The sequence below is a fragment of the Sesamum indicum genome, linkage group LG6, assembly GCF_000512975.1.
Source record: "Sesamum indicum cultivar Zhongzhi No. 13 linkage group LG6, S_indicum_v1.0, whole genome shotgun sequence".
Lineage (NCBI taxonomy): Eukaryota > Viridiplantae > Streptophyta > Magnoliopsida > Lamiales > Pedaliaceae > Sesamum > Sesamum indicum.
This window is the reverse complement of record NC_026150.1, coordinates 9,193,223-9,218,702: the sequence shown is the minus strand read 5'-3', so window position 1 is coordinate 9,218,702 and position 25,480 is coordinate 9,193,223. Positions and strand designations below refer to the sequence as shown.

General features: G+C 33.0%; 5 protein-coding genes across 5 annotated transcripts in view; 4 read left to right on the top strand and 1 right to left on the bottom strand.

The window, feature by feature from the left end:
• LOC105164172 (nudix hydrolase 14, chloroplastic) overlaps positions 1-4,498 on the top strand; it is a 5,691-nt gene extending 1,193 nt beyond the window's left edge. Inside the window, exons 3-8 of the mRNA XM_011082771.2 lie at positions 4-81; positions 923-1,000; positions 1,401-1,493; positions 1,589-1,681; positions 3,373-3,471; positions 4,069-4,498. Of these exons, the coding sequence (XP_011081073.1) occupies positions 4-81; positions 923-1,000; positions 1,401-1,493; positions 1,589-1,681; positions 3,373-3,471; positions 4,069-4,305 (678 nt within the window). The 3' untranslated portion in view covers positions 4,306-4,498. The remainder of the gene's footprint in view (positions 1-3; positions 82-922; positions 1,001-1,400; positions 1,494-1,588; positions 1,682-3,372; positions 3,472-4,068) is intronic.
• LOC105164255 (CASP-like protein 1) lies at positions 8,268-11,631 on the top strand. Its single transcript, XM_011082867.2, has 3 exons — positions 8,268-8,606; positions 10,225-10,351; positions 11,279-11,631. The coding sequence occupies exons 1-3, from the start codon at positions 8,350-8,352 to the stop codon at positions 11,510-11,512; spliced, it is 618 nt and encodes a 205-aa protein (XP_011081169.1). The 5' UTR covers positions 8,268-8,349; the 3' UTR covers positions 11,513-11,631.
• Positions 13,011-15,865, bottom strand: LOC105164171 (copper chaperone for superoxide dismutase, chloroplastic/cytosolic). The gene is made up of 6 exons (XM_011082770.2): positions 15,524-15,865; positions 15,348-15,374; positions 14,491-14,563; positions 14,253-14,387; positions 13,759-13,976; positions 13,011-13,562 (listed from the first exon to the last, which is right to left on the bottom strand). The coding sequence occupies exons 1-6, from the start codon at positions 15,794-15,796 to the stop codon at positions 13,299-13,301; spliced, it is 990 nt and encodes a 329-aa protein (XP_011081072.1). The 5' UTR covers positions 15,797-15,865; the 3' UTR covers positions 13,011-13,298.
• Positions 20,738-23,223, top strand: LOC105164254 (subtilisin-like protease SBT1.8). Its single transcript, XM_020694969.1, has one exon. The coding sequence runs from the start codon at positions 20,741-20,743 to the stop codon at positions 23,066-23,068; it is 2,328 nt and encodes a 775-aa protein (XP_020550628.1). The 5' UTR covers positions 20,738-20,740; the 3' UTR covers positions 23,069-23,223.
• The window catches only part of LOC110012112 (subtilisin-like protease SBT1.7), a 2,791-nt gene continuing 1,846 nt past the window's right edge, over positions 24,536-25,480 (top strand). The window contains 1 exon segment of the mRNA XM_020694368.1: positions 24,536-25,480. This exon segment is cut by the window's right edge and continues 12 nt beyond it. Within this exon segment, the coding sequence (XP_020550027.1) occupies positions 24,540-25,480 (941 nt within the window). The 5' untranslated portion in view covers positions 24,536-24,539.

Genomic DNA, 25,480 nt, shown 5'->3' with positions numbered 1-25,480 from the left:
AAGCAGTGGTTGAAAAACATACAGACAGAAGCAGGACTGCTAGCTAATGGTGCCATGTTCTTAAGACAAGTGCTCATTCAGGTTTTCTGATAGAAAACCGTTTTCTCCATGATGGTGCAATTGAGTTTTAAAACTCCAATGGGCTAACTTTTTCTATTATATTTTTCTACTCTGAACTTGATTTTTATTTTTCTCTTAAAGTGGAATTTTTGTCCGGTTAAAATACATTCTTTTTACATTTTCTGTTGTTTTTTCTTTTGTACTTTGCCTGATTTTTTGCTCTGGGGGAATGAGGTCATAATAAACAGGAATATGCTGCAGTTGAACCTTTTTTTTGGGATTTGGTGGTGTAAGGGTCTGAATAGTTATTGTCTTCTTTTGATTTTACATTGGATATTAAGATTATTAATTTTATTTTTTTTATCTAATAGTTAATGAATAACTTCATCATTTCTGCTAAGCGGTAGTCAAGCATAATGTTTGCAAACTACTTAAATGGTACTAACCAAGATGAACATGCTAGCCTTTGAATGCGGGATGCTGCTTACGGAACAAAATCGTAAATGTGCTCCTAAATAATACTACAGTGAGAATGGTAACGCACTTTTATTTTGCATGGGCGTCTTCTTTGATTGACTTATGGAAAGCATGATGAAACTTCCAATGTTGTAAGGAGCTGAGGAGAGAGAGAAAACATATTCTTGCTTACTGCTACTGCATATTTAAATGTTAAAATTAAATCTCATATAATTAACTTTTTATCAGAAACAAAAATGCAAACTTTGAGTCGAGGAGAATGATACTGGATGTAGAGACAAGCCCTAGAGATGTTGAAACTGCCTTTTTTTCCTTACTATCTGAGTTCTGACTATTACCTTATATCCTCAAGTTGGCTGACTTCTTTCCCATGTTGCTGGAGCAGAGTGTAGATATGTTTGGCAGTCGTGTTGGATTTCTCAAGTTCAAAGCAGATGTAATTGACAAGGAAACAGGGCAGAAGGTAGCTCATATTAAGATTATCCTTGGAGGACCTTGACTCATTTGTTTGAGTGATTACTGATATCTGAGTAGCTATCTCGTTCTTTCCAATCATCTTCTTTGTTCATCCTTTTAAATACTTTGTATCAAGTAAAAAGGGTTAATGGATCTTGTGGATAACAGAGAAAAGTCCAGCTAATGATTTTCAAATTAAACCTCCCACTGGTGGTTGTATTTGTTGTTAAACTAAAGCGCTATTGTGTTCCCTGAAGAAGAGAAAAAATGTAATATATAGAGAAAATAAAGGAAACTTCACGAAGAATTTCCTTGTAATTTGGCATCCTTAGTTATGCTGGAATATTTTTATGTTTGTTTTGGCTATATAGGATTCTGTTATTCATTTCTATATAGAACATGAACAGGTTCCAGGCATTGTTTTTGCACGAGGGCCAGCTGTTGCGGTGTTAATCCTGTTGGATTCAGATGGAGAGACCTATGCTGTGCTAACTGAGCAGGTAGTTTTCCTTATTTTAGTTGTTTGTAAGTATTTGAAAATCACAAAAAAACTTATACCACATGACACTCTAGTTGACTTACGTGAACCTGGAAGGTCAGGGTCCCCGTTGGGAAGCTTATTTTAGAATTACCTGCTGGAATGTTGGATGATGACAAGGGTGATATAGTTGGAACAGCTGTTCGTGAGGTCTCTCTCTCTCTCTCTCATAGCTACATCTTTCCTCATCTGTATGCTGATTATCATTGCTTGATCTGATCTTAGAATGTTTATCCTTTATCACATCTTCAGTATTGCTTGAGCCTTCAATAGGAATAGAATAATTTTTTCCAAAAATTAAGTCACAAGACGAACAACTTTTTGTTTGTGACTGAAAGAAAGATAGAGAATTAAGTTTAGTAATATCAAGAGGTGCCATGCTATATTTTCTTGATTATTGTACCAGTTATTGTATGTGGTAATTAGCTTAACATATCATCAATTGTATGAAAATCTTGAAAAATGGCTAATACTGACAATATTGTTATTTGGAAGGGAAGGTCTTGTAGATCAGTTAACTGTAGAATCACCTTAAAAGTTGGATAGTGTACTAGATGGTGCTGTAATAACTGGGTTTGGTGTAAGTCATCTTCTGGGTCTAAGGGTTTTGTGGTAGTGAACCGCTGCATGCCTGTCTAGGTTCTGTAAATCAAAGTCTTGTGTTTCAATTTTGCATGCCCATTGTTGTCTGTAGATCAACTATATGCCTCCTTTTTGTGAGATGGGGACAGTCGGATTGAAGTGGATACTCTCAGATGGATGAATTAGTCAGTGATAGTTACAAATATTTAGCTACACGTGGAATGCTAAATTTCTAGATTAAATGATGAATTTTGAAGATGACGAATCAAGATTTGTTGATATCACTTCCATTGAATGGTTGAGATAAAATAAGCGAAGGGTTTGATTTTGTTGATATAGATTGTATTAGTGGTGGATAATGAGAGGGGTTTAAATGAATTACTGTATAATGTGCAAGAAAATGCCAAGCATCTTAAATTTTTAAAGTATCAAATCAAAATTTGATAGGAATCTTTTTTCTTGCTAGATCCTTTTTGACAAAGCAAACCTACAATGTCAAGTGGCTAGCATTTATTTCGTTATCCTTCTTCCTTCAGGTCCTAGTTTTGGTAGTAAAAGTCCGCACTGGCGGTAACAAAGTAGGATGAAAAGTGTTTTTTTATTGACCTGTTGTTAGCCTGGAGGTTTAAACAGAACTGGATATGACATGACTGACTGATTCAATATAACTGGTGGGAACAAAAGGTAAATTATTACTGCAACAACTTATCAATAGAAGTGTGATAGTATTCTTTTAGGTTGTAGACGAGAACTAGTGTATGAAGCATGTAGATGTGCAGATAGTACTCAAATATTTCTTGCAGAAGAGGAAACCGATTTGGGAAGTCCATAATTTGTTTACCTGATATCGTTGGTTTTACGGTTCAATTGCACTTCTTGAGTGCCCAATCCTGTTATCAATTTCTTCTTCCAAAATCTCTTGTTCATATCAAGATCCATAACTAGAGGGATGGTTGCTAAGGAATTGATCCTGTGCATTGAAGTCTTTTTATGTAAGACAATGAAATATTACCATGATTTTTGGTCAATATTCGTGCGCTAATGGGATGTAAATGATGGTAGTCGAGGGTTTTTATATCTCAATAATTTGTGTTGTTTATTTATCAGAACTGCATTTTTGGCAATCAAAATCTTACTCCCAATTTTATGTTAATACCATCCTATGATGAATTATGTGCAAAAACCTCCCATGTACTTTAGAAGAATGCCGAAGTAGTTGTGAGTTTCAAATTCCACTTGTTTGATCAGTCCTTTCACAGGTTGAGGAGGAGACTGGCTTGCATTTAAATCTGGATGATGTGGTTGATCTTACTGCCTTTTTACATCCCTCAACTGGACGCAGAGTTTTTCCTTCTCCGGTGCGTTGACATCTAATTCTTGAGCTTATGTTTCAACCCTTAACTTTTTATGTCATCCTCAAATACGAGAAAGATCTGATATAGAGGTTCTTGTTTTGCCGGGTGGAATTGTTATTGGTGTTTTGCCGTCTAACTGGAACTACTGCATGATTGACTACTGTAAAAGTATAACCATTGCAACCAGTTAATAATATTCTCTTTCACATTTCCCCCTCAATATCTCCAGCAGATGCAGATCCAACTTCTTATTGCAACCTTTTTTCTCTAGGTCTAACATAAAAGAAAATGTGTTTTTGTGCAATAGAGTGCTTACATCAGACGAACTAGTTAGAACAAAGTGCAGATGCAGTAGAGTTCATCTATAATTTACAAGATGAAATTTTGACAACTCTTGTAGTCAACTTGATTCAATTCCCAGGTAATGTCCGATATACGCAAATGCTATGTTATTACAAAATACGCTTCTTGGAGTAGGAGACAGTTCATTTAAGTAAATGCAACTCCAACCCATCTAATAGCAGACTCGACTCAAATTGATATCTTGTTCGTTTTCGTTACTCCATTTGGCTGAATCACTGGTACGTTTTAAATTTTCAGGGCGGATGCGATGAAGATCTTGGTCTGTTTTTGTACAGAGGAAAAGTCGATAGAGAGATCATCAGACAACTACAGGGCAAAGAAACAGGGCTTAGAGATCACGGCGAACTAATCAGGGTGCATGTAGTTCCCTATAAAGATCTGTGGCGGACGACTGCGGATGCCAAAGTACTGATGGCCATTGCTCTCTATGAGATGGCCAAGAAGGATGGCCTTCTACCACCTCTCAAAGATTGAGGCATCTAGTGATATCAACAGGTCTAGTAATCTCGAATTAAATTTCCTTTTGCTTTCATGCTCCATTATCTATTCCATTTTATATATACATGCCATGTGTATAAATACTGAGCTAGTAATCTACCTCAGTTCCTCAAAACATGTCCTCCGTTTAGATTGAAATCATTTCCTTTTATTTTTTTGTTTCTGTGTATTTTGCTATTGCTTTCCTTTTTAATGATATTACGAGCAAATGGATTGATCGAGTACTGAAATCTTGAATATTATATGTATAGGGTACAAAGCAATTTAGCCCCTGTATTCTGCGAAAAGATCAAGAAACCTCCCTTTAATAAATAAATTAACAAAAAGTTATGAAAAAAATAAATAGGCAAAGTACTCTCCTTGGGTAGTATTTGTGATACATGCGCGCTCAGTTTTAGGTTTATTTTTTATTTAGACAATTACATTTAACTTCGTTGTTGCCCCCATCTTTCCCTCCCTATCGCAGCCTCGTTTAGGGCTGGCAACGAGTCGAGCTCGAGCTCGAACTTGAGCTCAATTCGAGCTCGACACTGTATTCTTGAACTCGAACTTGAGCTCAATTTTTCGAGCTCGAGAACGATTTCTTGAGCCGACGAGCAATTTGCATTTGGATTTACACCATCAGAATACAATTAAAGAGCTTCAACAGATATGGAGGAGAAAGACAACCATCTGAAACTGAAATTCGCACAGACATCGGACTTTTATCTTACATATAAACTGCTACAACAGTCATGAACTTTCACCCTTTCTTCAACTTGTTTTGATTATAGAAAATAGCAACCAAACTCAAGAAAAAGAATAATAAGATGCAACAGAGAAGAAATGGAAGCCGTACTCGTTGCCGAGTTGTCGTCCTTGTTGGCATAAATTTGGGGCTAGGGTTTTAAGAGATGAGTTTGGGGAAGAAATGAGAGAGGAGAAAGAATGGAGATAGAAAGAGAGAGGGAAAGAAAGAGAAAGAAGAAACAAGTTGTTGCCATGAATTTGGGGCTAGGGGTTTAGGAGATGGGTTCGGGGAAGAAATGAGAGAGGAAGAAGAATGGAGATAGAAAGAGAGAGGGAAAGAAAGAGAAAGAAGAAACGAGAAAAATTGAGAGAGAAAGAAATGGGTAAATTTGAATTTTTTATATATTTTTTGATGATTATTGATGAGAAATAAAAAATATTCGAGATTATTGATGATTATCAAATATAAAATGGGCAAATGATTATTGATGATTAAAATTTGAGTAAATTACGGCAAATACTTCTGAGATTCGATGTAATTATAAAGACTCCTTTATTATTTGAAAACAATTATCAATACCTGCTCATTTTAATAGACGTCTAAAAATCAGTTAAATCCATTAGTCTTTGTTAATTTCTGATCCATTTTTTTTTTTTTTTGTGTTGAACCGGCAAAAATGTCCTTATAGATTATAAATTATAATTTTACTTATTTTTTTTAAAAAAATTATGGACTAAGTGAATAATATTCTTTTTGCAATTTTTCAAAATTTCCATACAGATCGTCCCGATTTTTTATAACATATTAATTTTTAAGAATTATATAATTTTATCAAATATAATGAGAATTCATCGTAATTCTCGTTTAAATTTAAGATGTAATTGTTATATCCCAAATGACCTGTTTGAATATTTATAGCATAGACAGCAAATAGTTGGGGGGGCCTGAGTGATCCTAACATGATTTTTCACTATTTATTTAATCTTAAAACACTTTTTATTTGTCATGTACCTCACGAGACTACATTATTAAGAATATCAGCAAGATTAGTAAAAGTAAACTCTCTTTTCTAAATAAATTGTCAACGATTGCTGACGTTCAAGAAAACGCATTTCTCAACTTGTGTAATTAAGAAACCCTATTTTGTGGGCGTTTATTTAAAAATATCTTATAACATATTTTTTATCAATTTATAAAATATTAAATTTTATTTTAGAAATAATTGTTTAAAATATTTGGAACAAATAAAATTACAAAGCTTATAAAATATTAGTAACAATAACTTGGAATAATTATATTTTTTTTTTCCTGATGTTTGGTGTAGTTACACTTAAACTCTATGTGGTTTGAAAAATTATATATAGTACCTCTGAAGTTTGCATCCATTTAACAAATAGGCCCCTCCGATTATATTAACAAAAAATCTGAATGCAAATTTATATTTATTCTTGATTGACTGATTACCGACTTATTGTAGGTTAAATAATTTTTTTCTAACTAAACTACTCTTACAATGATAAAGATATACCTCCATTTACATGTGACGATATGTAAGGATAATTTGATTATAAAAAGATTTATTTGACTTGTAATAAATCACTATTAAGTTGATCGGGGGTGAATATATATATTTTTATCTAATTTTTTTCATCATATCGGCAAATTTAATGAATATTCACTAACGAATGGACTTATTTATTAGATCGGAAGCAAACCTCAAGGGTAGTAAATATAATTTTTTATATTACAAAAATTTTACGTATAATTACATCAAATATTAATAGATGAGAGCGTAAATATCCCTAACAATTTTGTAATAAATATGGCTGAAAATGGAAGAGTCATTAGAAGTTTGGTAGTAAGTTGGAATCTCTTTACTTTTCTAAAGATGTTTATAAGCTCCTAACAGTCTTGTTTTTTGATCTTATAACTTCATTCTTTTAAATTTTTATTAAATATTTTTCAACATCTTATAATCTTTCAAACATATTATACGATAGGTCGGGTAAGTTACATCCACATCCCTAAATTTAAATCTAATTACTCAAACATTTATGCGCTTTGCAAAATTATAAGTCCACATCTTAATGTTGTAATTATAATTTATATAACCATTTCATCTGGAAAACACACACACACTCTTACAAAAATATCCTCGATACATAACCACTGTCCTCAAGGCCTGTATTTTTATAATTTTACAAAAAATATAAAATATTTTTATTATTATACAAAAGATATAAAATATTTTTATAATTAGACCTATTATATATTACACGATATCAACATAATTTACTGATAAGATATTTTCAAAGAATTATAAAATGACAGAAATACCCTCTCACTGAAAATATCAAACCCCATATGATTAAATTTGTCAAAATCACAACCTTCCATTCCACCTATATATAATATTTAAAAATAAAATCATCCCTTTTTCCACATATATTAAGCAATAGTCAATCACACATGTCGTTGTTGCATTTTCCAACCTTTTGCCGTATTATATTGGTCCTTTGACTCAACTGAACACAATAGCAGGTCAAGCATCCCACCTCTCATAAATCAATGCTCCAAAATTAGGGGAACAATTATTCATATATTCACATTATAATTACAATTATAAGATATTTCATATTGTAATTATAATTATAAGTACACTTCTTATTCAGCATGAAACAGATACCCCTGAGGTACGTTCACTAACACCCTGTCAAGGGGTGTACCTATAATTTTGCAAATGATAAGGAATATTATGTAATTAGATGTAAATATATACTACGGTACGTTTTTCACTGTAGTTAATTATTATAGTTAAAAATAAAAAAATCATGATGGATACTAATTAACTACGATTGTGCAACGGTTATTAACCGTTGTTCCTCCAAGCGTGGTCAGAATATTTGTTGTAGTTAAAATTTGTGAATACTTTGACTATAGGTAAAATCATAGCGAATGTTAATTAACCGTATTCATAATTTAAGTTTTCGCATCGATTTTATTTGGTCGTAGTAAATAGTACTAATTTACCACAATTTATAAGTCACGATGATTTAGAGTGTAATAAATAATCAAAATTTTGGATGGCGTAACCCTAAGATGTATTGATGCAACTTACACTTAATAAATTACTTCATGGTGTGTGAAATTCAACCAAATATGTATCATTCTAAAGAAAAAAAAAATCCTATTCTCTCTCTCTATATATATCACATTCGTATTCCCTAATGCTCAGCTTACAACTCAAAAACATTTAGAGAACACACATACACACACACAGACTACTGTCCATGGCATCCACATATACAGCAACTCATCCGGAACCCGTGAAGGAGGCGCCACCGCCGGAGATGAGAGCCCCGGCGGAGAAACCACTTAGTGGTTTGTTTGGCTTGGGCGATGTGGTGCTGAGATTTTTGCTGTCTGCTTCAGCTCTGGTGGCTGTTATACTGCTGGTCACAAGCAACCAAACAAAACTTATTCCGATACCGGCTCCTCCTTACCTCATTTCTCGAACAGCCAAGTTCACTCAAGCACCAGCTTTAATGTAAGTACTTTATGTATATATATGTGTACCTTAGCTTCTTGAAGTTTCATTTTCTTGAGGTACGTAAATGATAGTTCATATGCACCTTCTTGGAGCTCTAATATGGTCGCTCGTTAAACAAAATATGTCTTTTCGTTATTGTTAATCATCGTGATATGAAGTAAATAATTATTACAAATACTAATTAATTATAGCTGCACGGTGTTTGGAAGAGTTTATAATTTTTTTTGAAATATTTTATAAGATATTTAAGATCTTATACATATGTATAAAATAATCTTTTAATATATAAGTATACGAGTTTTATGTACTTTTTTATATATCACGTGAAATATATATAATTATATATATTATTTTGCATAGAAGACAAACTGCCCCTTTTTATCCGAAGCAATCCCCTGGCTCCACCAAGGTACAATTAACAATAATAGAAATGACAAAATAAATAGTAGATGAATAATAAAATATGAATAATTATATTTACTTTTTTTATCTGTTGTTTATATATAACATATATTTTTATTTTTTACGTGATCACAGAAATTATTCTGACAGCCAAGAACATGAATAGTTCGTATAATATTATTAATGTTTTCGAGGGGTGTGTGTGTAAATTTACAAAAAAAACAGGGTGTTTTTGTGTAAATGAGTTTGATGTTTTTAGTAGCTATATGTGTAATTTTTTAAAAAAAATGAATAATTTTTATAAATATACCATAGCTTAGAAATATAGATATAATTATCCCTGATAAATATCTCGTGTTTAGTTCAAATTATCAGGAATATGATAAAATATGAAAAAGACAATAAGGTTGTCTTTTTTTTTCTTAAAAAGAAGTTCCAATCTCCAAAATACCCTTAGCCATGTAATTCCTTATTTTCAAATTTCATCATCTTTCAATTGAACTCTTTTTTTATATAAAAAAAATTATATATTATAGTTTAATATTTCATTTTATTTTTGTTTGATAAAAAATCTAGTCAAATATAGTGTACTTATTAGAAGTTCTATATATATATATATATATATATCCTAATCTTGAAAATTGGCAATTTGACTATAGTGTTATTCCACATAATTTATTTTATTGACTTAGGGTATGGCAAAATTAATAAGGTGTTGTTGTTGTAAAATGACCTCTAGCAAAAATATCTTATACTATTCTACATATTAAGGTTCAAGATCTTACAAATATTATTTTTGGTAAATAAAATATGGATTGACTAATATATTCTTATTTATACTTATGTCTTCCATAAATTACTATTCTTTAATTAATTAATTATATCAATAACTTTTTATTCATCTACATTTAAAGTTAATTTATATTTATGGAATTTGATTAGTTAACCATTTTATTTTTCTTCTATTTTATTTAATTAAATAAAAATAAAAAAATTAAAAATTAAAGATTAAAGATGCTTGACCTATTTATCATGGGCCCTAAACATAATTTGGCTAAAAAAATTCTTGGAAATAAAAACATAAATGAAGTTCTTCTTAGCAATTACCTCTCACATATGACCTAAGTCAGAGGTCACACCCTATGATTATCTTTTTAATTTTTTTTAAATTAAATTACTAAAAATATTAATAAATTCATAATTGATAATGCAGATATTTTATAGCAGCAATCTCAGTTGCAGGGTTTTATGGAGTTATAAGCACCCTCATATCCCTGTATGCCCTCCTCAGGCCTGGCTCTTTTCCAAGAGTGCTGTCTCATTTTGTCATTTTTGATGTGGTAAGCTCTCACACATCTAAAATTTTCAATATAAATAGGGCTTAATTACATTTAGAGTTCTTTTAAAATACAAAATTATATTTTTTTATAAAAAAAATTTAAAATTACACTTGCATCCCTTTAAAAAATTTGCCAGTTACCCTGCTACGTTATGGTGTTGATGAAAAATGCTGTCGTTAGCAAAAAAAAAAAGAATTTACATTATCTTTCAATTTTGCTGTTGATTTAACATTCTCATCTATATTTTTATACTTATGAAAGAATAAATGTAATATATATGTGGATTGGGGTTATCATTACATCCCCTATAAGTACAAAATTATTACATGAGAATATTAAATAAGGGAAAAAATTTGAAATTTATGTAAATTATTTTACAAACGTCAATATTTTTCGTTCAAATTCTAACAAAAAAGTCAGATATAAACAATAAATTTTTAAAATGGATGTAAGTGTAATTTTAGAACTTTTTTGAAAAAAAGTGTAGTTTTATACTTTAGAGGGGTCTAAGTGTAACAACTCCGAATATAATAATACTGGAAGAAATATAATTTCTGTTATGATTAATTATTATGGTCAAAAGTAAAAAATCATGTCAAATATAAATTATTAACCACACCTTGTGGAAAATTGCTATTAGTCGTTGTTTTTGCAAACATGACACAAGACATAAGCCGTGCCTATATTTTGGCCAAAAAACTAAAATCATGGTTAATTTTGATTAATCACAGTTAAAATTTAAATTCTAGTAATCATTTATGAGATAAGAAAAATCTATTTTCATGCAATGAACAAAGAAATGTCAAAAAGAAAAGTCTAATGATAACGACTTTCCTTGTGAATTGGAATTTGATTGAAAAATGGGAAAAAACCCGGAAACGTAATAGGATTGAAAAATGATTCTTGACATTGTATGTTGTTGATCAGCTGTTGTTAGGGATTGTGGCTGCTGCAGTAGGAGCAGCAGGTGCAATTGGATACACAGGTTTGAAAGGCAATTCCCACGTCCAATGGGCTAAGATCTGCAACGTATACGACTACTTCTGCCGGAACATTTCGGCTTCCATTTCCGTCGCCCTGTTTGGATCCATCGTCCTCACTTTGCTGATTTTGCTATCCGTTTACGCTCTGTCTAAGAGGATCCCAAAGCAAATTCACTGAACGTGTCAACTTTCAATTTTACCCCTCATTTCGTAAAACGAAAAAAATAAAATTTACCCCTTGTGTCGCTGGATGTATTTGTAATGTTTTTATTTTGAAAATGGATGGTCTCTATAGGATTCTCTTCTTCAATATTCTATAACAATATTTATATATTAATAGAACGTATTGCGTGCGTTGCACGTATAAAAATATATATTTAGAGGGAATTTATATTATTTATTAGCTACAAAAAATATTTAATCATAGTTTTATTTATACAATTTTATGAACTTAAGATTTTTTTTATAGCTAACCATAAATGATATATTTACCTCTAAAATGTATCAATCTTTTAAATTCAAAATTGTAACAAAGTTTTGTAAGGAAACATCATCGTTGACTTTAGGATTATTATAAATATTAAATTGATCTTTAGTTTAAAAAAAGAAAAGAGTTTATATATTTATGAGAAAGCATTTGTCCTCTTTCTCTTTTTAATAATAAATAAAAGTTAGTTTAAAAAGACAAATTCTAATTAAAAGAGAGATTCTTTAGTAGTTCTAATCCCTCTCAACTATTTAGATATATTTAGCATTGTCTAAATAGTTTAGAGGTATTAGAAATATTAAATTATCTTTTTAAATAGAACTTGTTTTTATATAACTAATTTGATTTTATTAAAAATGTTACTTAAGGATATGAATGTCTTTTCACAATCGGAAACAAACACTTAGGAGATTTTCACACTTTTATATATAATATGGATATAGATATCAGAAAATCCTCGATAATTGACACTAATGGCTAAAATGAAAAGGGCACAAATACTCTGATACAGACGTGTTTACAAATATCATGATTGGAGCATATGCAACGACAATACCCGGATAAATATGATAAGAAGTCAAATCCTCAACTAATTCCCGCTAAATTTGAAACGTCTTTGTGTCGTATTTTAACTTGCACTTAATGGAAAGTAACAATTTTATTAAAAATAAATAAATAATAGTTTGAAGATCAAAATTGTGACCTATAGTTAGTAAAGAACCAAAGTCAAATCAGTAGTAAAATTTGAAGATGAAAAGTGGAACTAAAAAACGTAACCTCCTCTATTAGATTTGACAAACACTTGACGAAAAATAACAAGAGTGTAAAAAAAAGTGAGACTTTGAGGACTAATATTGTAACTTCGAATTATTTGAGGACCACAACAAAATAAATAGTACAATTTTTTAGGACAAAGTTGAAAATGGTTGAAAACAAAAATTAAAACTGAAACAAAAAAACAAAAAAAAAAAATTGAAGTTGGAATCTATGGAAAAACAGCTTCGTACTTACAATTTTACTAATAAACTGCAAAAGTTGGTAGAATGTTTGAATTCACTTAATTTAAACGGTTCAAGAGCAAAAACTGTAAAACAAATTTCGGCGTAGTTTCAACAATAAGCTAATAAAAACTTAAAATAAATGTTTGCAAACATCCCCTTAGTTCAACTCAGTGCATAGCAACAAGATGTACTCTAGCAATCTCAGTTGATAATCTCGGTTCCAGTTTTCGATCGGATATAGTGCCATAAATACGGAGCTTTGAGCAAATGCCGAAGTAAGAACAATCAGAACATAATAATCACAACTGACCGATTTCGTGATGGATGGCAACATAAAAATTCTCTGGCCTACACCGTTGTCAGCTAATATGACAGCGCCATCGTTTATTCATAATGATATTTTTAAGTGTCGCATAAATGTTTGAAACAGTACAGTGTAACTCTACAGCAGAAAATTGTGCCCAGACCTGTAGTGCTCAAACTTTGCTGGTGACAAAATCTGCATTAGTTGCTTCCCAGATAGTGGTACCGTCACAAGTGCAAAGCTTTTTGTAGTTCTCACCGACTCCTGCACTTCTAGCGACCACTGCAGCTGCAATACCTTCGTCTGATTTATCTTCAGTCCCATATACCACTATGGATCGGCCAATAAGGTCACCAACTCTCAGCTTTTCTTTGACACTGGAAAAGAATGCCTCACCCTTTTCGTCCACTTCTAATGTTCCCAGGTCACCAAGTGGCTGAAAGATTGAACTCTTGGATTAAGGGATGTAGCAATCATACAATATAAAGCAAAAGGTCGGAATGTCAAAATAGTCAGACTACAATAAGCAGCAAATAAGCTCTCTCTAGATCCTTCATTCAGCAGTACAACTCAATTTTAAGTTGGAGAAAGAAATTACGAGAAGCCAAAAAGTTGGGATACATGAAACCAACCTCTTTTTCATCCTTAGTTGGATTAAACACTTTACCAGTGCTCGCAGCCCCTCTTGTCAAATCACCAAATTCATTAATGGACCAACCATGCTTTCCAGGAGGCAAACCGCTGAAGTTAGCTTCAATCCTGGCCAATTCCATATTCACTTGGGCTAAGCGAACAACTCCAAATATAGCTGGACCTTTAAATTCAGCAACAGCTGCTGAAACTAGAAACTCTGCACCACACATCGTCACAGCCATGTGAAATACAAATACCCATACTTCATGGAGAGACTAGCAAAATAAACACGACAACAACTATCCCTTCTTCAATAATACTTTCTTGTTTCAGATATTAGAACGAACTAGAAATCAAAAGCATATATTATTTCAGGAGGGAAAAACAAAATAAACAATCTACAAAGTGGTTTCCCGTGCCACATGACAGAAGCATTATCATAGGGAGAGAGCAATATACAAGAGGATAAATGAAAGAACAGAGAATGGCTTACCATCTGGTACCCCTTGTCCAATTAATCTGGCTTTTCGACCAGTCTGCTCCAAGGCTTCAGTCAAGATCTTCACAGGCGAAGTACCAAGAACTCGTACAACTTGATTGGCCAGGTCCACATCCACATTTTTAACACCTAAAAGTCGAACATATAATCAGTGTTTCTTTCTAAGAGTAGAATGGAAATACTATAGTGATTACAGAAAATAAAAAGCAGTATTACTTTCTCGAGGCCTCACCATCAACAGTCTGCAACTTGTTCTTGACTGAATTCACACAGCCCTCACATTTCATATCCACCATGAATTCAGTCTGTCCAGATATACCAAAGAGTAAGAAATAGTGGCACATGATCAAATGGAAACCTTGAAACATATTAACTAACAAAATTAGCCAACTTTCTTCTCCCCACTCCCAGCCTCCCATCTCCCCAATAATAATCCCGCTCCCCTACCCTATCCGGAGAAAAAAAGGATCCCAGAAAACAAAAGAAAAAAGATTACCTAAACAGTGAACACATATTCGAGATCGATACAAAAAAAAAATGCAAGCTTGAAATGTTCAATGTTTCACCTGATGCCAAGACAAACGTGCCTAGACACACAACAGATTATATAATTGTTCATGCACAAACACTCGAACAAAAGTCTGACGGTTAACTTCAATTCGCAACTAATATTTAAGGATTAACTTAATATTAGAGAACACATTAATTTCGTCATAGAATCTGGACAATTCAACACTTTATAGTTATTAGGTCCTGAGCAAAAGTTTCAACTTAGAGACTTATTCGACTTACTTTCCACTAAGAAATACACAGAACTTTCCAGAAATTGTGATGCAAAATTTCACAAAAAGTTATACCAAGAAAATAAACTCATAGAAATGCAACTTGACAATAGTCCTATAACTTCAATTCCCCAGCAGCAAATTCATAAAATTCCAGCATCAACTTTCATCACTAATAAAAATTTTCGTGTTTCAATTTTTAAAGTTTAAAAAAACTGTCAAAAACTCAATTCCAAATTCACTACAAGTTAAAAACTACGCTGCAAAAACAGTTTAATCCATATTTCAAAAGAAGAATAGAACTCACCAGCAGCTCCGGCAGCACCGCACCGTTCTGCAGGCCCAAATCAAGAAAACACCCATAGAAGCAATCAATTTGACGCCCAAAATGAAATGACAAAAATTGAAAAATAAAACCCGGAGAAACAACAAAAGAAACGATCAAAATTAGACAATTTTAACATCTCAAAGAAAGATTATCACCTGGGTTGCTGGTTTCTGATCCATCTCAACAGCAGCCGAAGACGGGCTCGCAAAGCTCTTCACAAGACCCGATTTTTCGAGTCCGCGAATCGGATTCGAGGAGCAACTGAGAGAGCCAAAACCCAAGTTCTTGAATACCCTTTGGAAGGAAGCAGAAGAGTGTGAAGTTGACGGAGAGGGGGAGACGGAAGAGAGAGCAAAGGCAGCTGGAATCGCAACCGTGGCTGCTATGGCTGTTGTTTTTGTGGTCACCACTGACCTCAAAAATGCCATTTTTTTCCTTTATTTTCCCACACCCAAGCCTCGTGCGCTCTAGAATCTGGAGGTCTACTCGCTGTGCAAGTGTGCATAGTGCTGTTTTCCTTATTTCCATTGAATTTTCTCTCTCTAAATTTTAGGCGTAGAAATAAAAATGCAACTTAATTTAGAGATTTTTTAAAATTGGTCATAATTATTAACTTTTTTATTATTTAAAAAATAATAAATATTCATTTGATATAGAAACGCAGCTAACAAATATTTTTTTATAACAGTGCATTATAAAAGGTATTTGTTAGACAATTGTTAGTTTCAATAGACAATCGAAAGGACTAAAATTGTCACTAAATTAAAAATTACAGTATTAAAATTGTCAGTCCAATACTTACGGAACTAATTTATTCACCCATTGTACATACAAGATTAATTCTGTAATTGTACCTATAACCAACAGTAATTTGTCATTTATACCTTTTATAATTTTTATTATTTTTTTTATATTTTTAATAAATTGTACACTTGACGAAAATAGATTAATAATAGTAATTATATGCTGTCCTGAGCCAGGAGGCATTAATGGAATTAAAAAAAGACTCCAATTTATTTATTAAGATCGACTTTCTTTGCCATTGAAGCCCTGTAAGAAAACAATTACTGGGTGGCGTTTGGGCAGCAAGAGGGACCATATAAACAAATATTGCTCTTTTTAAATCTAAACTTACAAATTAATGATGTCTTAATCCAGTAGTTAAAATTAAGATTAAAGTTATAGTTTAAATTCCTGAACAAGTTCGAGATCATGAGTGTTATTTCCGCCTGATGTGCAGGTATTAATTGCACTTAATATTGGTATTTGTCTCACTTTATATAAATTATTGTAGTTTACTTATCAGTATTAGCCATATTGAGGTATTTAGATGAGCTTTTATTATTTATTTACCGTTATTAGTAAAAAAAAACATAAAATTTACACTAATGATGTTTTAATCTAATGCTTAAGGCTGAGTTTCAACGGACAACTTTGACATCATGGGTTTGAAACCACGAACGTATGGATGTTTATATCTCACTTTATGTGAATTTATTATTATTTATTTTATGATATTTTATTGTATTAATATATTGATTGAATTAATTTATTCCTTAATTACTGTTAGAATTATATGGCCCAAATCCGAGGCCCACAACTCAAACTCATTACCACTTGGGAGGCCCTCTACCCGGTACCCGACCCACTGCCACAAGACCCGACCCGGCTTGATTTGGTATATATGTCTCTCACTTTTCTAACCCTAATAAGTTTTTCCCTCTCTCACTCGGTTTCCGCCGCTTTCCCTCTTCTCCCTTCTACACTCGACTATGGCAATTACACCCTTTCATCATACCTGTTGCCGGCGGTTTCCTAAAGCCAACCGATGGCTTTTCCAAAAATCGCCTAACGGATTGATGCTCCGGCCGTTTCATCGAACCCTATAAATGGGAGCCCCATTCTCCCCCACCACGATGCGCGAGAGAAATCTGTTTTCTTCTTCCCCTTTCCTCTGAAATACCTCTGTGTGATTTTCCTGAGTGGTGGGTTGTGGTGATCGGTCATCTGTGTAAGATCTTTGTGATCTGGTTTCGGTTTGGGTACAGTCGGTGGAGGAGCAACCGTGGTATGTGTTGGGTTTCTGGGTCCGGTATTTTGTGACCGTGTCCCTCAGTATATTGGATCCGGCTCTATCTTCTGAGCCATATTCAAACAGGTTTTATCTTCTTCATTTACTGTAATTTTTCTTCTGATTATTTCTGTAATAATTTTCTTTCATATTCAGCCTGTAAGTTTTAAAGAGTTTCATACTCCATTTCAGTGTAATAGTTGGTTAGGTTAATTTATTGTTAAAGAAATACCACTGAAGGGTTATTCCCTATAATTACTCAATTTATTGAAATATTAACGTAATCATATAACTATATCTTCTAAAAAAAATGCAAAATTACAGGTAGAACTTTTCTGTCAGATGGATAATTTACTTAGTCCTCTCACCTTACTTGGTTCTTTATATATATCTGTGAAATTCTTTAAGCTTCATATGTTGTATGGTTAAGCTAATATTTTGAACTCCAAGAATTTGAGTACTCATTAATTTGATTATGTTATCACATTTATTTGACATGTATATTTGATTGTTAACTAGACTTGAAATAGCACACTTTAATCATATTTAAGAGGAAAAAATAGTATTTTTCGTACTGTAAATGAGGGTTTTTTTATTTTTTATTCTATTAATTATAATATTCTCACTTTTGGTCTGATAATTTTAAAAAAGAAGCATTTTTGATCCCATAACACCTTTTCGTTAAATGTCTAACGGAAAATCCACATGGCTGTTAAGTATATGAGACCACAAGTGATACTTTTTTAAAATTATGGGACCAAAAATGAGAATCGAATAACATATGAGACTATGTAAAGACTCTAACGACCATATGCTATTTTCCATTAATATATTAATAGAAATGTGTTTATAGGATCAAAAGTGTTGTTTTTCTAAAAGTTACAGGACCAAAAGCGAGAATCCCATAACTAACAGAACCAAAAGTGAAAAGGCTCTAAATTAGGAGACAAAAAGTGCTATTTCCCCCAATTGAACATAAGTCAAGATCATCAAGATTGAATACATTTTAATCAATGATGTTGAATTTCATCAATATATGAATGAACTTTTAATATTCATTAATAGTTAATTTGATTTTAATTTGAACTTTATCTATCTATGCACGTAGCTGGATATACTTCTGATATATGCATTTTTCAATTTTAAGAGAAATTTTTTTATTTATATTTGATTTTTGGATAAATAGTATAGTTGGTCCGTCTGACTATTTGGTCCCCTAAATTTTAGTTTTTTGTCTCAATTGGTCCCTCTAACTATTTTTTGGTGAAAATATGCTAAGATTTTGACTTCTGGAGGGTAAAAAGATAAATTTAATTTTTTTTCTCACTTTAATACCTTAAGTTTGTAAAATTATCAAATTAATTATTTTTTAGATGAAAAAATAATTTTTGTATTTTTGTATGCTGAATATGATATAAATTATCTTAAACGAATAATAAAAACTTTAACTTCTTATGAACGTAATAATAAATATTATTTAACTTAAAAAAATAACTTTTTTTCCATTTCTGGAAGTTACAAAAAAAATAAAAAATTATGATTAAATCTTGTTAAACATATTTCATCTAGAAATATAATAAAAATATAAAAGTTAATAATTTTTAATCATATGAGTTATAGATAAGGTTAAAAAAGTCAAAACCCTCCAAAGTCTTTCTTTTAGCTTTCCTGCAAAACCTATTTAAAAAAAAATCGTTTATTATTATTATCATAATTTTTCTTATTATTAGGGTAAATTACATTAATACCTCATGAGATTAATTTATTACCTAATTAAAAAAGTATTTTCATAGATTTTTTTTTGTATATTTTTTTTATTCTCATTCGTTACATAACTTTGAGTTATAAAATATAATAAAATCCAAACTATTTAATTCACTAATTATATATTACTTTATTATAATTAAAAGATACTTTTTTCAATTAAAAAAATTTAATCAAACTTAAAATGCAAATTTTTTGGGAAAAAATTCTTTGAACTATATATATATATATATATATAATATAAAGGCAATATTGTCAAAATTTGAATTACAGGGGTAAATATTACATTTGTTAGTTTAGGGGGTGAATGTTACATCAAGAATAGTCCAGGCGGGCAAAGTGTATTTTACCCTTTTAATAATTAATATTATTTAGTAAAAATTGTTATTGGCATGAATAATCATAAAAAAATATGCACAAAGTTATAACTAAATATAACTAGTGGCACATTTACAGTGACATTAATACAATATAGTGACAATAATATATGTTGTCACTAAGTCGTCACTATACATGTGTCACTAATTATATTTAAATAACAACTTTACACACAATTTTTATTATTAATTATTATATAATGACAATATAAAAATTATTATCACTTAATATATATTTGTAACATTAATTAATTTAAAAATTTTCACTTCAAATTTTGTTGCTAATATTATATTTTTTTCGAGTAAAACATGCTTCACAATTGATATACTTTTACTTGCAGAAAATCAAATGGTAGTAATTATACCATTTATGTTTTTCTTTTTTCTTGATATCTTTGATTTTCTTAAATTTTTTTAGCATTTTATAACATGTTTCATGATTACGTATGCTCCAATAATATTCCAACATGTTGTGTGCAGTGTGAAACTAACACCTTTGAATATTATATAGTTCATATTGCGACTTTCAGCCATGCATAATTATATTAATTGAACTCTACCAAGTTTTACCATTCAACGAACCAAATTCAAATATTATATAGTGAATAATAGATAACTGCTGTAGAACGTTTCTTCCATGACTTTTGATAATTCAAAATAGAAAAATTGCGATTTTAATCTTGTAAATACGAGGACTGACAACTTTAGCCTTATAAGTATAAAGAGAGACAACTTTAATTTTATAGAAATTTATTTTATCAACACTACAAGAAAATAATTAGATAGTAAAAAAAAAAATTAATATCAAGATAATTAGCAAGTAAAATTCTTTAAATTATATTCTTTAATATAAGAATTTACTTACTAACATTTAGCAATAAATTTGCAATGGTGTCATGCGTCAAGCCTAACCGTATAGGGAAAACAATTAAGTCGTTGGAAAATACGTTAGACGAATCATTTTCATTGGAAAATTTGGACGCAATAAATTTTGCTGCATATTTTTCGATATTTTTGGGCTGACAAAATTTTGCGTCAAATTTTCAATGGAATTTTGTGTTTGGAAATTGGTCGCAATTTCATTTCGGTGGAAACATTCCATCGCTATAAAGATTATTATGAGGGAATATCACTATATATATATATATATATATCAGCACATGATCAACTTCAAATTTCAGACACAAATATTTAAAATATCTTCCCTAGATATGAAAATCATCAATAAAACGAGAAAAAAGAATCCCAATTTTGTTATGGGCTTATTCTCGTCATCTCTAGCTTTCTTGGCCTTGCTGATCAGTTTGCATTCATCACTTGCATTTGCAAATGAAGAGAGTGATTTAGAAACTTATATCGTGCATGTGGAGGCGTCGGATGGAAAAGTTTTCGAAAATTCGGAAGAACTCGAGAGCTGGTACCATTCCTTTCTTACTACTAGTACATCAAGCTCAGACAGATCGCCGAGAATGGTGTACACATACAAGAATGTGATCAAAGGTTTTGCTGCAAGACTATCACCTGATGAGGTAGAACTCATCCAAGAATACGAGGGATTCGTCCACGCAAGGCCTCAGAGAAAGCTTCCCCTACACATGACTCATTCGCCCGACTTCCTCGGCCTGCATCAGAATTTTGGCTTCTGGAAAGACTCCAACTATGGGAAAGGTGTGGTTATTGGTGTGATAGACACTGGGGTGTTCCCTAGCCACCCGTCGTTCAGCGATGAAGGCATGCCGCCTCCACCTGCTAAGTGGAAGGGAAAGTGTGAGTTCAATTTTACTGCCTGTAACAATAAGCTGATTGGAGCAAGATACTTCACATTCGGAAATGGGACTCCACTGGATGAAGATGGACATGGAACTTCCACTGCAAGCGCTGCTGCTGGGAATTTCGTGCCTGGGGCCAATTTCTTCGGGCAAGCCAATGGAACTGCTGTTGGTGTAGCCCCTCTTGCTCACTTGGCCGTTTATAAAGTTTGTTCTGGATCCAGACGTTGCTCGGAAAGTGATGTACTAGCGGCTATGGATGTTGCAATTGAAGATGGTGTTGACGTGCTTTCGCTTTCTCTAGGTCGGCCATCGACTTCATTTACGTTTGATTCCATTGCTCTTGGTGCTTATAGCGCCGTGCAAAAGGGTATTTTTGTGAGCTGCTCCGCCACGAATCGCGGACCGGAATATGGGACGTTGTCGAATGAGGCCCCATGGATTCTCACGGTAGGCGCAAGCACCATTGACAGAAAATTAAAAGCAACTGTGATTCTTGGGAACAAGGAGGAAATAGAAGGCGAGGCAATCATCCAGCCAAATAATTTTTCGCAAACACTGCTACCTCTTGTGTTCCCTGGAAAAAGTACTACCAATCCTAATGCCCGGTTTTGCACTTCAGGGTCATTAACCAGCATCAATGTCAAAGGAAAAGTAGTTGTGTGTGAACTGGACGTGGCGATATCACTTTCAGAGACAGTCAAAGAAGTTGAGGAGGCCGGTGGCTCAGCTATAATTTTCATGAATCAAGAGTCCGCAGGAGTCACTAAAATGCTGGTGCCTATCCTTCTGCCAACAGCGCAAGTCGGTTTCGCTGATGGTTTGCGGATCAAAAGATACATAAATTCCACATCAAAACCTATGGCCACATTATCATTTAAAGGGACTGTAATTGGAGACGATCATGCTCCAACAGTGGCTTCCTTTTCCTCGAGAGGGCCAAGCTTGCAGAGCCCTGGAATTCTGAAACCGGACATCATTGGCCCTGGAGTGAACATTCTTGTAGCCTGGCCGGTTTCGGTTGAAAGCAGCAAAAATACTAAACTTGGATTCTTGATTGGTTCTGGTACCTCAGCATCATGCCCTCATCTCAGTGGGGTAGCAGCACTGCTCAAAAGCGCACATCCTGATTGGTCACCGGCTGCAATCAAGTCCGCGATCATGACTACGGCTGATGTTGTCAATCTTGCCCATAATCCCATTGAGGATCAGAATCTTCAGCCAGCAGACGTCTTCGCCACAGGTGCAGGTCATGTGAATCCTTCCAGGGCTAATGATCCGGGACTTGTTTACGACATTCAACCCAATGATTATATTCCGTATTTATGTGGACTGGAGTATACAGACAGAGAAGTTGGTATTATTACACAGCAGAAAGTGAACTGTTCTAAGATATCCTGGATCCCTGAATCACAACTTAATTATCCATCATTCTCAGTTTTATTTGGATCACGAGTTCAGACATACACAAGGACAGTGACTAATGTTGGCGAGGCAAATTCGTCTTACGTTGTCGAGATTTCACCCCCTCCAGGGGTCCATGTTGCTGTTAAACCTGAGAAGCTTGAATTCATGGAGCAAAAACAGAAGGCGACATATGAAGTAACATTTAGCAGACTTCCATCGGCTGGAAACTCCAACTTTAGTCAAGGATTTCTAATGTGGACTTCAGAGAAATGCTTTGTCAGAAGCCCGATTGTTGCAATCATGGTCGATTAAACAATGTTAATAAATCCTAATGTTCAGTACACAACTTTGTATACTACTGGGAATCTATGCCTCGTATTTCCCTTCATCAATAAAATAATTCGTGCATTGTATAATTTTTGTGATATGAACTGTTTGTGAAAGTGACACAATTTTTTAAAGGGTAAATGTCGTTATTTATTCCCTTAAATTTTCGTTTAAAATTACTTTAGTCCATCAAGTTTATTTTTTGACTTTAGATACTTAAAATTTAATTTTTGTTTTAGATTGGTCCCCCAAATAATTTCCCGTCAAAAAATGGCTGGAAAATAGATTTGTTGGAGGAAAAAATGATCATTTTAAGTTTTATTTTTTCACTTTAGTCTCAAATTAGTCCTTCTTAGTGTCCACGACTCCACATATTGAAATTATCATCACATAATAAAATTTTCAATTAATCTTAGCTAGAAGTGTACGCGGTACGGGTTGGGCCAAGTTAAATAATTTTTTTATCCAACCTTATGATTGTGATTTATAAAAAGTTTAGCTCAAGCCCAATCAGATAATTTTGAAAATCGCACTTGGCGATCTAATTCGGGTGGGACAATTTTTTTTTTTTTTTCCTTTCATGTACAATCATATTATTATTTTATGACAATTTACACTTTTGATATAATTATTTTGTCACAATAAATGCATAATTAGAAAAAGGAGAAATTAGAAATGAATGAAAACTCATCCAAATTTTAGCATTTTGATCATTACAATCAAACTAAGGTATAAACTGAATAAACTGTGGACTTGAATGTTACAAAATGACATTACATCAAAGAACTCAGATGCAAATATGGTCAAAAATAAAAAAAAATTATATTTTTCGCGCCATAAGTTACCTTCTTTTTAATTTTAGTCTTATTGCTTTTTAATTCACTGCTTCCCATAACTTCAAAAAAATTATAAATGTAATTTCAAATCTTAATTATGTTAAATTTAAAATGAAAACAGTCTTAATTTTTTCAAAACTTAATGGAGTTCATGCCATACACATGTTGTTTTCGTCAACAATTTAACAGGATTTTTAATACTAAAATTATAAATTTTTTAAAGTTATGAAATTCAATATAGTGAGTTAAAAAATAACGAGACTAAAATTTCAAAAAAACTAACTTGAGCAATGTAAAATATAATTTTTTTTCCCTTAAATGTTATCTTTCATTTCCAGATATGAACCAATCAAACCCACTGAACTTTTGTTCTCGTCATTTGGAAGCATTAATTCAATATTCTCTCCGAGGTTATATTAAACAAGGTGAAAACATATAAGAACAGGCATAAATTAACATAAGGATGATCGATCAATGTTTTCTTTTTCTTGTTGTGGTCGTCCAGCGGAACTACCAACTCGATCTCTAAAATCACAAGCACTTGATCGCCGGCCAGCAACTGCTTGATACCTCTTACTATATATATGTTGATGCAATGCGCTAATTGTTCAATCATAATCATGGAGAGCAACATGTTCAGATCATTCTCGAACATGGCTCTAATCGTGTGTATGTTCTCTCTCATTTACATGATGATTTCCTATCCTGCAATGGCTGAGGATATCACAATTGAAAATGCACCAAAAAGCAACTTAGATACTTACATCGTCCATGTAAATTTGCGGGAGGGCCGAGTTTTGGTCGATTCCGGTGAGCTGGAGAGCTGGTACCGTTCCTTCCTGCCAAGAACCACGACAGACGATGAGGGCTCCAGCCGATTAGTCCACTCGTACCGCAATGTGGTCTCTGGTTTTGCGGCGAAACTGTCAAAGGCAGAAGTTGAAGAAATGGAAAAGATGGATGGATTTATTACTGCAAGGCCACAGAGAAAGCTACCTTTGCATACAACTCATAGTCCTAATTTCTTGGGGTTGCATCAAAACTTGGGATTTTGGCCGGGCTCAAATTATGGCGAAGGTGTCATTGTTGGAGTCCTGGACACCGGCATTGCTCCAGGCCATCCATCTTTCGATGATGCAGATATGCCTCCTCCACCGGCGAAGTGGAAGGGGAAATGCGAGTTCGTCACCGGCACAATGTGTAACAATAAGCTAATAGGCGCCAGGAATTTCGTCAGCGATTTACCAGGGCCACCTGTCGATGATGAAGGCCACGGCACTCACACTGCCAGCACGGCCGCTGGAAACTTTGTTCAAGGCGCCAACGTGTTTGGCATGGCTAGTGGCACAGCCGTTGGCATGGCTCCTCGTGCTCATTTGGCCATTTACAAGGTTTGTTCTGCTGACGGCTGTGCTGATGCCGACATATTGGCAGCAATGGATGCTGCTGTCGACGATGGGGTTGATGTGCTTTCCCTTTCTTTAGGTGGAGGTTCGATTGAATTCTTTCAAGACGGTATTGCTATAGGCGCATTCGCTGCTATCCAGAAGGGTATTTTTGT